General features: G+C 38.0%; 1 protein-coding gene across 1 annotated transcript; it reads right to left on the minus strand.

The window, feature by feature from the left end:
- Positions 1-1000: 1000 nt before the first annotated feature.
- CRELD2 (CRELD disulfide isomerase 2) lies at positions 1001-13366 on the minus strand. Its single transcript, XM_005519208.3, has 10 exons — positions 13102-13366; positions 12079-12161; positions 11540-11650; positions 9210-9301; positions 7992-8168; positions 6636-6734; positions 4976-5053; positions 4113-4208; positions 3130-3270; positions 1001-1566 (listed from the first exon to the last, which is right to left on the minus strand). Exons 1-10 carry the CDS (start codon positions 13273-13275, stop codon positions 1508-1510), a joined length of 1110 nt encoding a protein of 369 aa, XP_005519265.1. The 5' UTR covers positions 13276-13366; the 3' UTR covers positions 1001-1507.
- Positions 13367-13427: the final 61 nt, after the last annotated feature.

Consider the following 13427-nt stretch of genomic DNA (forward strand, 5'->3'; position numbering starts at 1 on the left):
TATGTCTGTATGTTTTGTAGGGAACAACACTCTGATGCTTCTACTCTGGTAATGGAATGTGAGTGATAAAAACCATAAGCTTCAAGAATTTCTTTTCTGTGGTGATAAAGAGGAGAAACTCTTCCTCACATGACTCCAGAAGTATATAGAAGATGCCTGATTTTTACTATTTTCCTATTTCCTATTCATAGCCTTTTTATGTCCCCTTACCTCAGGGTACCGTTTGTAACTTCTTCAGTCAAGCCTGAACTGTGCTCTTCTTAGCTGTATTCTATAACCCCCTTGCTATACTCCCTGTATCCATCACCACAATGTACTCTAAACTTTACCCACTTCCACCAGAGACTGTATGTGGATGGTCCTTGTTTTATTTACAGCTCTGACAGTCCTACAGGATATATCCATTTTAGCTCTTATACTTGCCTTTAAGCTTAGAAACAACACATAGGCAGTTGAGTCTATGATATGCTTATAAGCTCTCCCTCTGAAATGGCACAAGAGACAAGATGAAGATCTGATTGCAGGATGCTTGCTCTGAAGTAGATGGGAAACTGTTACACATAGCAGGAGGCTGTAGTGAAAGTCCTGTATTCATCAATTCTAGAGAGTACTCACATAATAACTATGAGCCATTGTGGGCACGTGTTAGCCAAACCTACTTTCCACCACTTTCTAAACTAGTTTACACAGTTGATGCAAGTATCTGTCAGAAAGACCTGTTTACCTGCCTTTGAAAAGTTAAGTTGACACAGTTCTTCCTTTAGAGGAAAGTGTGTGTGAGAGAGGGGATGTTGTTGGGTTGGGGTTTTTATTTCATGTATATTCCAATACAACTGAGTACTAGTATTCCATGCTGAACTGAAACACAGTTTACAAGGTTCTGGGGTTTTGGTTTTCTGAGGGTTGTTTGGGCTGCTTTTGTGGCTTTTTCACTGACTTAAAAGAAAAATAGGCATGACAAAACATCAAGGTATTAACATCTTAAAAATTTTAAGGCACATTCCAACAAAATAAACTTTTATTGAATGCAATATTAGGCATTCTATTTTGTTTATGGGAACAGTGCTTCCCTCCCCCACCAGAGAGATTCCCTTTGACAATTTCCAAAAGCTGTATTTCAGTTACAGAAATATTTCTCATGATTATAAACAACAAACTTCAGTCAAATTTTCCTTGAATTATGAGTGCAACTGAATTCGTACAGAAGATAATTTTCAGTAGGCACTAGAATGAGAAGCCTGCAAGTTGTTTACAGTTGCTGGGTACAGTATTATGTTCATTCAAATTTTATACTAACCCATCTAGAGTGTTCTTTTAGAAGAATTATATAAAAAGTGGGATTTAAGAATAAAGAAATGCAGCTTAAAGATCAGGTTGTCACCATTTAAAAAAAAAGTCTTAATGGCAACCTGTGTATTTCATACCACTTCCATAGTAGGTCAGCTAGCACACTTAGTCCAATAATTTAAAACTTTAGATAGGAATGTCTTTTGGTTCTGAGCGTGGATCATAAGTCAACATGTTCAGTATGTGAAGGCTCAGTTGTTTCACTCTCTACTTCCTCTCCTGTGAAGTAAAATATCACAATTACAATACAAATCTACTATCAAATATACATATATAATTAATTATATAAATATAACCATGACTTTTGAAATTGGGATTTTTTTTAAGTGAACCCAAATTAACATACTTACCAAGACCAGAGAAGCAATTAGGCCATATGTAACACCTACTTGCACTATTCTCCTAATCAAAGCATGCATTTAATTTTTTTACTATATGCAAACAATTTTTTTCAAATAAACCTTTATATTTCTATTAGTGGAAGTAAAAAGAAAAACAGCACAGGCACTTCTATTCTAGGCTTTTGTTTTCAGCTATTCACAGTGAATTTCCTCCTTTCTACACAACCTCTCAGTAGTAGTTCCATTATTTGAAAAAACAGGGCAAGTCTTACTCAAAATTGTTTTTTATAGTAAACTGCTCAGTTCAGATGTTAAAACAACCTTTAAAAAAGCAGAGCAATTTTATTATACTGGGAAAATCATCATCTAAGCAAAAAAACCTAAGCCAATTTGTCAACCTTTTATTTTACTTTTAGTCTCAAAATGTCAGACCACATTAACAAAGGTAGTAACTGATACCCTGTGTATCTGTATCAGAGAAGTACATAACCAGTTCTAAAGGACTAATAACAGTGAGCACTGAGAGTAAAAGGAATGAACTGAGTGGCCTCGAGCAGCAATACAACATCCATCTTTACAACTTTTTAGTACAAGCTGAAAAATCAGTCTTGGGGACAGAAATGGGAGGACAAAAAAACTACCCAAACAAACTAAGTAGAAAGAAAACAAAGGTATGAAATTAGGTGTCTTTCATCTATTCTCCTACAGCTGTTATTGCAAAATAATCCCATCTTTCTCCATGGAATTGTAAAAGAGGCCTAGATGGAGTAATGGAACATTAAATGAATATAGTTCTGTCCATATGGGCCAACATATCCTAGAAAAAATGATAGTTGAATTTTTTGGCAAAAGGTATAATTTAAATGAAACTAAACAGTTCCCTGTGACTGACAGATGGACGTCTTCCCCATTTCACCTTAACACCAGCTCTGGCACTCACATGATCACAAAATAAACAAATCCAGTTTTGTTACAGAGCAGAGAAAATTTGTAACTTTTTCTAATTTGTAATTTTCTGAGATTTCAGTGAGTTGAAGATTGCATGCAATCAAATAAACCTTTAAGTCACTACAACTAATGATAAAGGAAAAAATTGGGGAGGACAAACTCATTTTTATGACAGTAGAAATTTGCTAGCTCATTTTATGTAACAAAACCAAAACTTTAAGTGATTTAAGAACACAACCTTGATTTAAACAAAAATGTGTTAGTAAAGCAAGAACAGAATGTTTAAGAACATAAACTATCTTAAAGTAAAAAAAACACAGCTCAGAGTGTGGCCTACACTACATACTACTGATACAGACTACAGCTGTACAAAGATGAGAAATAATACAGAAGGGTTTACAAGTAACTAGACCCTTAGACTTAAATAAAACTCAAAGTTTTTGATACACCATATTTTTGAATTGTTTTAAATTGTCCCTTAAAAGCTACTTGCCTGGTTTTACAGTTTGAACACATGTTCCGTCCTTATCTTCAAACCCTTCTGAACATACACACTTGTAACTACCCGATGTATTTACACAGTCTTGATTCTCGTTTGTGCAGACCTTTTCAGGAAGGTTACATTCATCTATATCTAAAGATAGCACAGGAAAGAAAGAGTCCACTGCTGTTATTTTGTTATAAAACTTTTTTGTGCTCAGTCATATAAACAAAATGCTGTTCAAATATGACAAACATTGAGGAGCAGAATGCTGCTGCAACAGATTTAACTTCTGTTAAAATAATCTAATTCTTCATGATTTGGACTGTTTCAAAGTTATTCAGGTAACATCCAGTACAGTTGTTTTTTAATCTTTTGCAGGTCCCTGTACAGAGAAATGTATTAAGCAGTTATGTTTGTCACAATTAGGCAATTTGTCTTAACCTACTGAACATTTCCCCCACAGTCATTTTCTATTTATGCCACCAAAGTATAGCTAAAGGGAACAGAGCTTGTAAATACTACATCAGCACAGTTAATAGCTACTTCAGATTATGCTCTTTCCCACAAAGGAAGTCTAATTTCATGTTATAATTCACCAAGAATGACTATCATTTGAACTTGGACACTGATGGATTATCAGAATGCCTGTGTTTCTGTTACAAAATTAATAGAAACAGAGATCTGATGAAGTGGTAAATAACTGACTAAAGACTCACGTAGTTGTTTCCTGGACCTACTATAAAAATACCTTGTTCCTTCGTACCAGTGGTTCACTTTGAGCCTTGTCAATCATATTAGCTGAGTAATATAAAGGAAGTTATTGAGAACATCTTTGTAGCTAATACCGGAAGGACTAGGTTGATCTTGACGGGCAGGAAAGCTGAAGCACACAAATGTGAATGTAATTCTGAGCTCCTCAGCATAGCTAGAGTGCATAGCTAACCAAGAGTGAGTTAACCAGCGTTCTACTAGGTACTGCTAAATCCACCAACCTGTACACTTCTCATCTTCCTTCACGTAACCAGATGAGCAGGTCTTACATTTTTCAGAACCTTCTCCTGTGCAACCTACACAGCTGGCATCACATGCTAAAGATAAAATATTTTATGCATAAAAAAATTTGTTTATCTGGGGTTTAAAATACCACCCTCAAAGTCAGACAGATTACCCACACAAGGAATCATAGACTGGCTTGGCTGGAAGTTGACCTTAAAGATCATCTAGTTCCAACCCCCCTTAGGGGGTTGGACACTTTTCACTAGACCAGGTAGCTTGGAGTTCCATTAAACCAGTCTTTGAACACATCCAGGGACAGAGCATTCATAACTTCTCAGGTCCAGTGCCTCAACTCTCTCATAGTAAAGACTTCCTTCCTAATATATAATCTAAGCCTACTCTATTTCAGCTGGAAGCCACTCCTCCTTGTCTCATCTACTACATGCCCTTGTAAAAAGTCCTTCTCCACCTTTGTTGAAGGCTTCTTTAGGTATTGAAAGGCTCTGGAGCCTTCTTTCATCCAGACTGGACAACCTCAGCTCTCTCAACCTGCCCTTATAGGGGAGGTGACCCTCTTGATCAAGATCTTCACAGCTGTCCTCTGGCACTCAGGCAGGTCCATGCCTTCCTTATGTTGGAGGCAGTACTTGAGCTGGAGGGGGTCTTACAAAAGCCAAGTAGAAATAACCAGAAATCTCTTGTTTTGCTTGTACAATAGGTCTAAAGCCTCATCATCCCTGTGCCCAGTGAGGATCAGACCATACTGTACCAAATACATATCATCCATTTTATAAGCATTACCTCTAGCATTAGTTTAGGATTCTAGACAGTAAAATACAATAGCAAATTGAAAAGAAACCTTTGCAAGAGAAAGATCCATCTGTATTCAAACAATACTGGTGATCTTTGCAAGGAGAAGAAGCACATTCATCTAAATCTGAAACATAAAAAGTGACAAGTTACTTAAAATAGTAGTCAAGATTAAACAGACAGATGCTATAAACCGACTGCATTGAGAATAGTTGTTGCAATGTGTTTGGGGTCAGGTATGCAACATGGTAGACACAGAACTACCATGGTAACATACACTGTTTTGTTCAGCTTAAATCTGTATTAGAAAATCAAAATCGATCCTCATATGCTTTGTGATAACAATTAGAGATGTATCAGAAATTCAAGAGCTCAAATTAAATAAACTTCCAGTAAACCTGTGATCTTTGTCATTTCTAAGTCATGCAATTATGCAAATATTTTAACAAACAAGCAGACAGACTATTGTTTTGGAACACAATTTTCTTCTGTACTCCTACATTACCAAGTTATAGAATTCTTCATATGACTAAAAAATTTATACTAATGCACATACATGCACCTCTTAGTATTCTACACAAAGCAAACTGGAACAAATCAGGTTAAGATTAGCAGCAGTCAAGCTGAAAACCAATTCTACTGCAGAATTAAAACATGCAAGTCTTATGATTTTGAGGAAAGGGTGCAACAGTACTTAATTAAAAAATTCAAACAAAGAAATGCTATTTCAGTCCCTTTCTTCCTGTCATTGCTGTCATCTTGTTGCTGCACCCATCATTCCTATTGATTACTCAATTAATTTATAGTTCACTAGTGGCAATAATTATTTGGAACAAACTCAGCTGTACAGAAGACAGTACCAAAGCATCTTAAAAATGCCCTGGGAGTGCTCAGTAGTTGCCCAAGCAGGTATTGCAAGAGCTGTAATTCAAGCCCAGTTCTCACTGGCACTTTGAAAAGGAAGCAGTGTTCATGTAATTTCTAAGACACTGTTTCCAGGCACTACGTTATGGTCTTTGAAGGGTCAAATTCAACCACTTAAACAGAATGTGTTACTCTCCCCTAGTGCTTTCCTGCATTGAGAGTATTTTTATAGTGTTCACATTTTCCCTTAAGTGTTTCACATCTCCTCATAAACCAAGTTAAATGCTAAGATAAAAACAGGTAAGAGATTAATGGAAGCACTGAGCTTCATGTCTCCTAGTATTTCTGTCCAACAACAGGAAAAGTTAGCACCCATGGCTTTTAGTGAGTGGTTGAACTCTACTAGGGTTGAGCATTTACAACAAAGTTATGTGAAGGTAAATGTGCAATTAGTACAAAATAGTTAAGTTTATGAATTTTCTACTAATTGACAAAATAGCTGAAGTCAAGAGCAGGACATTGTTTAGCATTCAAATAAACACCAAAAAAACTCATGTCTAAAAATAAACACCCCACTTGCTGTTCTATGTATTCCACTAAACTAAAAAGACATACAGTGAACGGTTTGATAAAGATAACCATCATCACCAGGCAATCAGAGGTGAGAAAATACTGTTCTCCTGCAACATGAAATGAGTTAGGAAAAGAGAGACTAATAAAATTGTAGAAATCTAAACTGACAGATCATTTCCACAGAATACAATAAAACTTGGAAGTGATGTCATCTTGTCTTACTAGCCATTGTTACTACAAAACCTGTCTGAAGTCTGCCAAGCATTACTCACCCACACAAGCTCCATCTTCATTTTTAATCCAGCCTTCTTTACAGTCTTGGCAGTCCTTGTTACTTGAACCAGTACAAGTCTTACAGGCAGCATGGCAGGCTGGGAGGAGAAAACCTGAGTTTTGTTGAGAGATCCCAAGACAAGTTTGGGCACACAAACTCTCAGAGAAAACTATATTTAGCCTTCATTGGAAGCCATCATTTTTCAGTAGCTTCAAAGTCGCATTCACAAGATGGCACCTCTCTAATTTCAAGATTTAATATTGACACATGCAGCTATCTGACCAAAACAACTGCAAAATCCCAAAATATCCCTGGAAACCAAATCTAGCAATTACAGTTATTTGCACCACTGAGAACACTGCCATGAAATTCTAGTGACTAGAAGTGGCAGGTCCAATTTCTAAAATATTTGGAAAGAGGAGATCAGGAAGGCAAATTTAGCTAAGCCTCTCAAGGCTGGGACATGAGTTTAAACATAAAACGCTGCATTTTTTTTCCTAATGAATCGTCAAACTACCTCATAGCTAGTTTGCAAACTACCTCATAGCTAGCTATGAGAGCAATGTGTAAAGTGATTTAACTCTAAAGAAGGAAATATATTTCAGAGGGAAATATACTAAAAATCCAGCTGTTTATGTGTATTGTACATGTGTATATATATAACATACACATATAACAGACCCTATGTAACATTTGTATGCTATATATTGTAATCTAAGTATGCTATATATTGTAATCTAAAACAAATCATATAGAAGAATTACTACACAACCAGATTAAAATAAAAAACCCAAACAATATAGACTATTTAAAAACAATCTTATTAGATCCCAGGGTCAGGATGTAACTGTTGCAGAATTTAACCAAGAGTCTAAGAACAACTGAAAATCTGACCAATGCAAAATTTTATTCCTACAACCTGACTTTGTTTCAAAATTAAACTTAGGCATATCTAACTGGAATCTAAGTCGTTTGCAGTACAGATCAACTCTTTCCATGCTCATTGATTCCATTTTTGATTATCTGAGACATGAGCAAAAACTAGGTTTTAAAGCAGTCCAGTATGTAGTAATTTCAGCTCAAGATCTTAACAGTACTTTGGAAGCAGAGAAGCAAAGATTTTTATGAATTCTGCTTCTTAAAGCAGAAAAAAACAATTTCAAAATCAAGGGCAGTGTGGAAAGACAACTTAGCAAAACCTTAGAATTCCAGCAAACTGTCTTTTATGCTTAAAGCTGAGTGACCAAACTATGTTTTGTTTCTACATTTTTTAGTTACAACTGCTTTTATTTTTGCTTGCAAAAACTGAAGAACTAACACAAAGATAGAAGCATGTGTTTTAAGACTTGGTTACCTGTACAAACAGAGTGCGTGTCATTTCTCAAGGAACTGAAGTAACCACTAGAACAGTCCAAACAAAATTGTCCTGTGTACTCCTTCTTACAGCTACACGAGCCATCTCCACCTCGGGTACCATCACCATCACAGTGGCCATTCCCATGGCAAGGTCTTTCTGATCCACCACGACAAGCTAAAAAAGGATCAAAAATACTTTTAAATCAAATGTTTAAGGAAATAAATTCTGACTTTCAGGCACAAGCATCCGAAGTCCATCCCTCTTTACAGAAAAGAAAAAAAAAAAAAATTTAAAAATGTCACACTAAATTCTTCTATTTCTTCTTTAGAAGGATATATTTTCCAAGAGTCTTTTTCACCCTTGAGAGTAACCAAAAGTTTTGCAATAAGGCAATGCTCAATAATATATTCAAGTACAATAGAAACTCAAACCAATCTCCCAGAAAGTTCAGTTATCAATTTGATTTTGGGTAAAGACCATGGATCAAAATTTTATTTATTTTCCAATTTTATTCCTTCCTGAATAAAATTGGTGTTATTTTTTCTGTATCTCTGAGACAGCTCATATCACATTTGTAAAAGTCTACCAGCTATCATTTAGATCAATATAGAGAATGGAGACTTAATTTTTACCAATATATTAAGTGGTCAAAATTGATCTCTTAACAAGGTACAGTTTTGGAGATTTATAAATTTTACCAGCTTCAGAGGCAAAAATATCTCTCATCACTTTTGCAAAGACCTTACTTTCACCTCCCACCTACTTTTACCCAATTTTTCTCTTTGCCTTTTTAACTGATCAACAGTTGCAAGTTTCTTCATTTAAACCCCTGCAGCATTTGGGTAGTTTTACTTTTAAAACTGGTCAATTATTGTTGTCCACAGAGATTCTGCAAGACCACCTGAACAACAGACTTCATGTTACAAAAAGCCTCTAAGGATGGGTCAGGTGTGGATATGAGCATCACATTGATTGTTTCTGCACATCTCAGTACCCTTGACAGCTTAGTACATTACTACATGCCCAGAAGACTTTTATTCAGGCAGGATATTCACAAGGTAGCCACTCAATTATGAGACACCAAGCAAGTACATACTACACAGCAGCCTGTGTCTCATGCAAAATATCATACATCATATATTTGTCCATGACAGTAAAGACTGAAACAGGTTAAAAAACTGTATCTGCCACTGAATTTTTCAGAAGAAAAATTACCAAGGCAATCAGGTCCATAAGTTCCAGGAGGGCAGCAAACTTCTATTGTTTCAATGCAAAACCACTTAAACAAATCTGGATACTTCTTCTTTCTGCATATGAAAGATTATATGAATAATATGTATTAATTTACAAACAAAAAGAACAAATATTCTTTAAAAGCCAACTCACACAACTGAGCCAGCACAACAGAGGAGAGAAACCTATTGCACATGACAGATTAGAAACCTATTTCTTCCAAAGATTTCAGGAATCAATTTCTAGAAGTAGTCCTCCAACTTGAAAATGCACCTTTTAAAGTACAATACTATTTATAAGCTCTACTCAAATTTTATAGATCATATTTAAGAAGAAAGTGAAATAAGAGCAACAAATAAAATCAATTCATCTTCATACATGCACACACCCCTTTTTTTAAACACCTTACTTTTAGGGAAGGCTTATATATAGTTTAGACAGTCTTATTTATGTCTTTCTCTTATAGATAATTGCTGTACCTTTATATCAAGTATACAGAAGACAGCCTGTAAGAGATGCCAAAATTTGTTCAAATTACTGGCAACTTGACAATAGGGTTAAAATTTCTCCCTTTTTTTAGCATTGATCAAGTATTGTTTTAGAAGACATATTTAAAATTAACAAATTAGTTATGTGCTGCTTGAGCACCAGCATACAAGCTCCCTGCTCCTTGCAGGACTTCCTATGCTAAACTATGTGAGCTAGAGTGTCCTCCAGATGATTCCTGAACTCCTGACAGGCTTGGTGCTGTGGGGAACCTGTTCCAGTGATCAACCACTCTTTACGTAACAACATGTAAAAAATACCTAAGGTGCTGATGGGCAAAGAAACTGTCTTTGGAAACTACGACAGAAACTGAATGACATTTGGATACTTTAAGTTAAAGAAAGGAATGCAAACAATCAATTGCATGCACTCAAAAGGTCTATTAAAAACAGAAACTTTCCAAAACCCAATGTGTTTTATGAATTGTTTTGATTATTTTAGGAAGTCTACTTTGTAAAATTTTCTAGTTTAAGACCAAATTTTAGCCAAAATAAAGACTTTGGGTTGCATAGTTTACCTTTCTGGAAGGCATGTCCTATGAGGAACACCTAAGGACTCTGTGCTTGTCTAGAAGGAGGTGGAGGGGGTGGCCTCATTGCCCTCTGCAGCTTCCTGAGGAGGGAAAGGGGAGAAGGAGGTGCCAATCTCTGTTGTACTTAATGACAGGACACAAGGGAAGGGCTCACAGCTGCACCAGGAGAGGTTTAGACCGGACATTTGGAAACATTTCTTTACCAAGAGGGTGATCAAATACTGGGACAGGTTTCCCAGGAAGGTGGTGGAGGACCCAAGCCTGTCAGTGTTTTAGAGGTGTTTGGACAATGACCTTGACAACATGCTTTAACTTTTGATCAGCCCTGAAGTGGTCAGGCAGTGGGACTAAGTGATCGTTTTAAGTTCCTTCCAACTGAAATACTGTATTTTCTGCTCTGCTATTCTATTCCCTTCACAACATGTTGACACATATGCAATCTTGTATAGTTAGGTAAAAGGTTAAAGCAAGCAGTCATTTAAAAGTAAGTGGAGGATCAAAAAGCCTTATCCAGCTATGAAACGTTATAACAGCAGCTCACCCTATTGAATTTGAGCTAATTAGGAGTGCTGACCGTCTAAATTAGTGAAAAATACTTAGAAGAAATGTGATTTGGAACTAAAAGACCCAAACATTAAGAAATTTAAATGTTACACTGCCATCCGTGCACTAATTATATTTAAGACTGGTATACAAAAAACTTAGGTATAACACAATTCCCAGTCTGACCTAAAATGCAGGTAGAAAAGTCAGCGTCTACTCTACCATCCTCAAAAGATCCAACTTCTACACTGAATAGCACCAACTATTCTTTTGATTGCCAGGAGAACAAAATGTAGTTTCAGGAAAAAAAGCAAGCAAACAAAAAACCCATAAGAACCAAAATGCCTCTTGCAATTTTGTGACAAAGGAAAAGAATAAGGGACTAAACTTCAAAATTTTTCAATGCTAGTTTGTCTTGACAGCCTGCTGGTAACTAAGTACACAGTGTATAAGAAACAAGTGTAGATCCTTTGGCACAACACTGCTGGAATTGAAAATCAAAAAGAACATAGTACAGCAGCACATGATACTAAAAGTTAGCCTGAAACTAGCTGTACACAATGGCAGCTCTTGAAAGACAGTAAAGAATTACTCATACTGCTATTGTACAGGCACAAGATTTAACATTATTAGTTCATCCTTTTAGATAATTTACTCACACAAAGATCTCCACCAAGAAAATTATACTTACACCTTGAACCACCATTTCTCTATAAGCTCTTCATGTTCCTCTACCATGTTGTTACATTCGAAGTTACTACTGTCACACAGATTCTCTATGATCTCTACAAGACGAATTTCACTATAAGCAGAGAAGGAAAACTGTAAATTTAATTTAAACATTCAATACAACTCAAGACCTGACAGAGCAGCCAGACTTCAGTGAGAATATTTCACCAGTTTATGGGGTGCCCTGGATTAGTTTAAATACATACCAAATATCAGAGTAAAGAACTAATAAACATTACTTCAGTGATTACTACTATGACTAATAACAGAATTAACCCCTGTTGTTTTCAGAAATAAGACTAATAAAGGCAATAATAGGGTGTTTGAGTCTTTACTATAATCTTTAGATTACAATGTAATGTAACGTTATAATCATTAAGAATTTAAGGTTTGGACAAGAGAAACCTTAGCTGCCAAGTTCAATATATAAGTTCCAAGCAAACACTGATACACACAGCAAACACAAAATGCAGCTGAATAAGAAGTACTGAGACAGCTTACCTGGACTCATACTTTGACAGTGTCTTCTCTTCCCAAGCAGTGTTTCCACCACCAAAGTTTTTTTTAGCTGTATCTGCTAAACCCTACACATAAAAAGTACCAGAAATTACATAGGGTTTGTTTCTAACAAAAACTAAGGGTAATAACAAATGCTTACATAAAATTGTGAAAAGCACCATGCATAAACTACAGTAGAGCTCTCAAGCTGCTGATCAAATTCCTGAATGAAAGCAACAGCTAATGACAACATGAAAAATGAGAAAGTGTATGTTACACGATAACATAATTAAATTTTCCTAGTGCATAAACAAGGCCACGTTATAGCCGATTTAAAAAAACCAAAAACAAACAAAACCATGTATGTATGAAACTTTACACCCTTCTCCCTCAAGTTCTTAGGAAATTTATTATTTATTACCATTTGAACAGAACCTCTACTTCATTCAGTTTTGGTAACAGCCCGGTCTGCACCGCGTTGTAAGTTAAGCACAGAAGCTTACAACAGGGCGATCAGCACAGCTGATCCCAATCGTAGCCAATGGTACCAAACGTCACCTCGCAGAAAACCCCGCAGCTCAAGTGACCTGGAGAGCCCGCAGCAGACGAAATGCGTACGGAGAGTACAAAGCACCGGTCACCATGCACAGAAGCCCCCGCTGCCGGCCCAGAATTTACTGTGCCACACGTACGGCTGCTGCAAGTAGCCACAGACAGTGAATGTTTGGGTACGAAGCTTTCATCAGCACTTCCTATGGAGCCGAACACGCTCCAATGGAGCCAGCCTTTTAGCACAAAAAGCACCAAAGCACCTTTGGCGGTAGAGATGGAACACCTCTGTCACCCACCCGCCTTAGCACTGCGACCGCTGCCGGAGCGGGACCCGCTGCTGCCCCAACACAGGCCCGGCCGCCGCCCCTCGGTGCCGCGGGCGCGGAGCCGCCTAAGCCGCTGCTCGGCCCCGCCGGGAGCCCCCGCGAACCTCTGCTCCACCGCGGGGCCGTCCGCCCGCACCCCGCGACCCACCTGGTTGAACCTGTCGACGATGCCCCGGCAGGTGGAGCACGCCAGGCGCCGCCGCTCACCGGCGCCGCGGACAGGCGGCGGCAGCAGCAACAGGGCGGAACAGAGCAGCACTGCCAAGGCCACGCGAGACGGTCGTGGCGCGGGGCCCGGGAGAGGAGAGGGGCCGGGCCCCATGACGAGGGCGCGGGACCCCTGGACGCGGAGCGGGGCCGCCCCAGCCGAGCCCCCTCAGCAGCGGCGGCCGCGCTCGCCCCGCCCCGGCCCAGTCCGGCCCCGCCGCCGGCGGCCCGCGAGCTCCATTCAGATTTCCGCGTCAGCCCCACACG

The sequence above is a fragment of the Pseudopodoces humilis genome, chromosome 5 (genome assembly GCF_049639895.1).
Source record: "Pseudopodoces humilis isolate 2021_Gansu_Grassland_sample_001 chromosome 5, ASM4963989v1, whole genome shotgun sequence".
Taxonomy (NCBI): Eukaryota; Metazoa; Chordata; class Aves; order Passeriformes; family Paridae; genus Pseudopodoces; species Pseudopodoces humilis.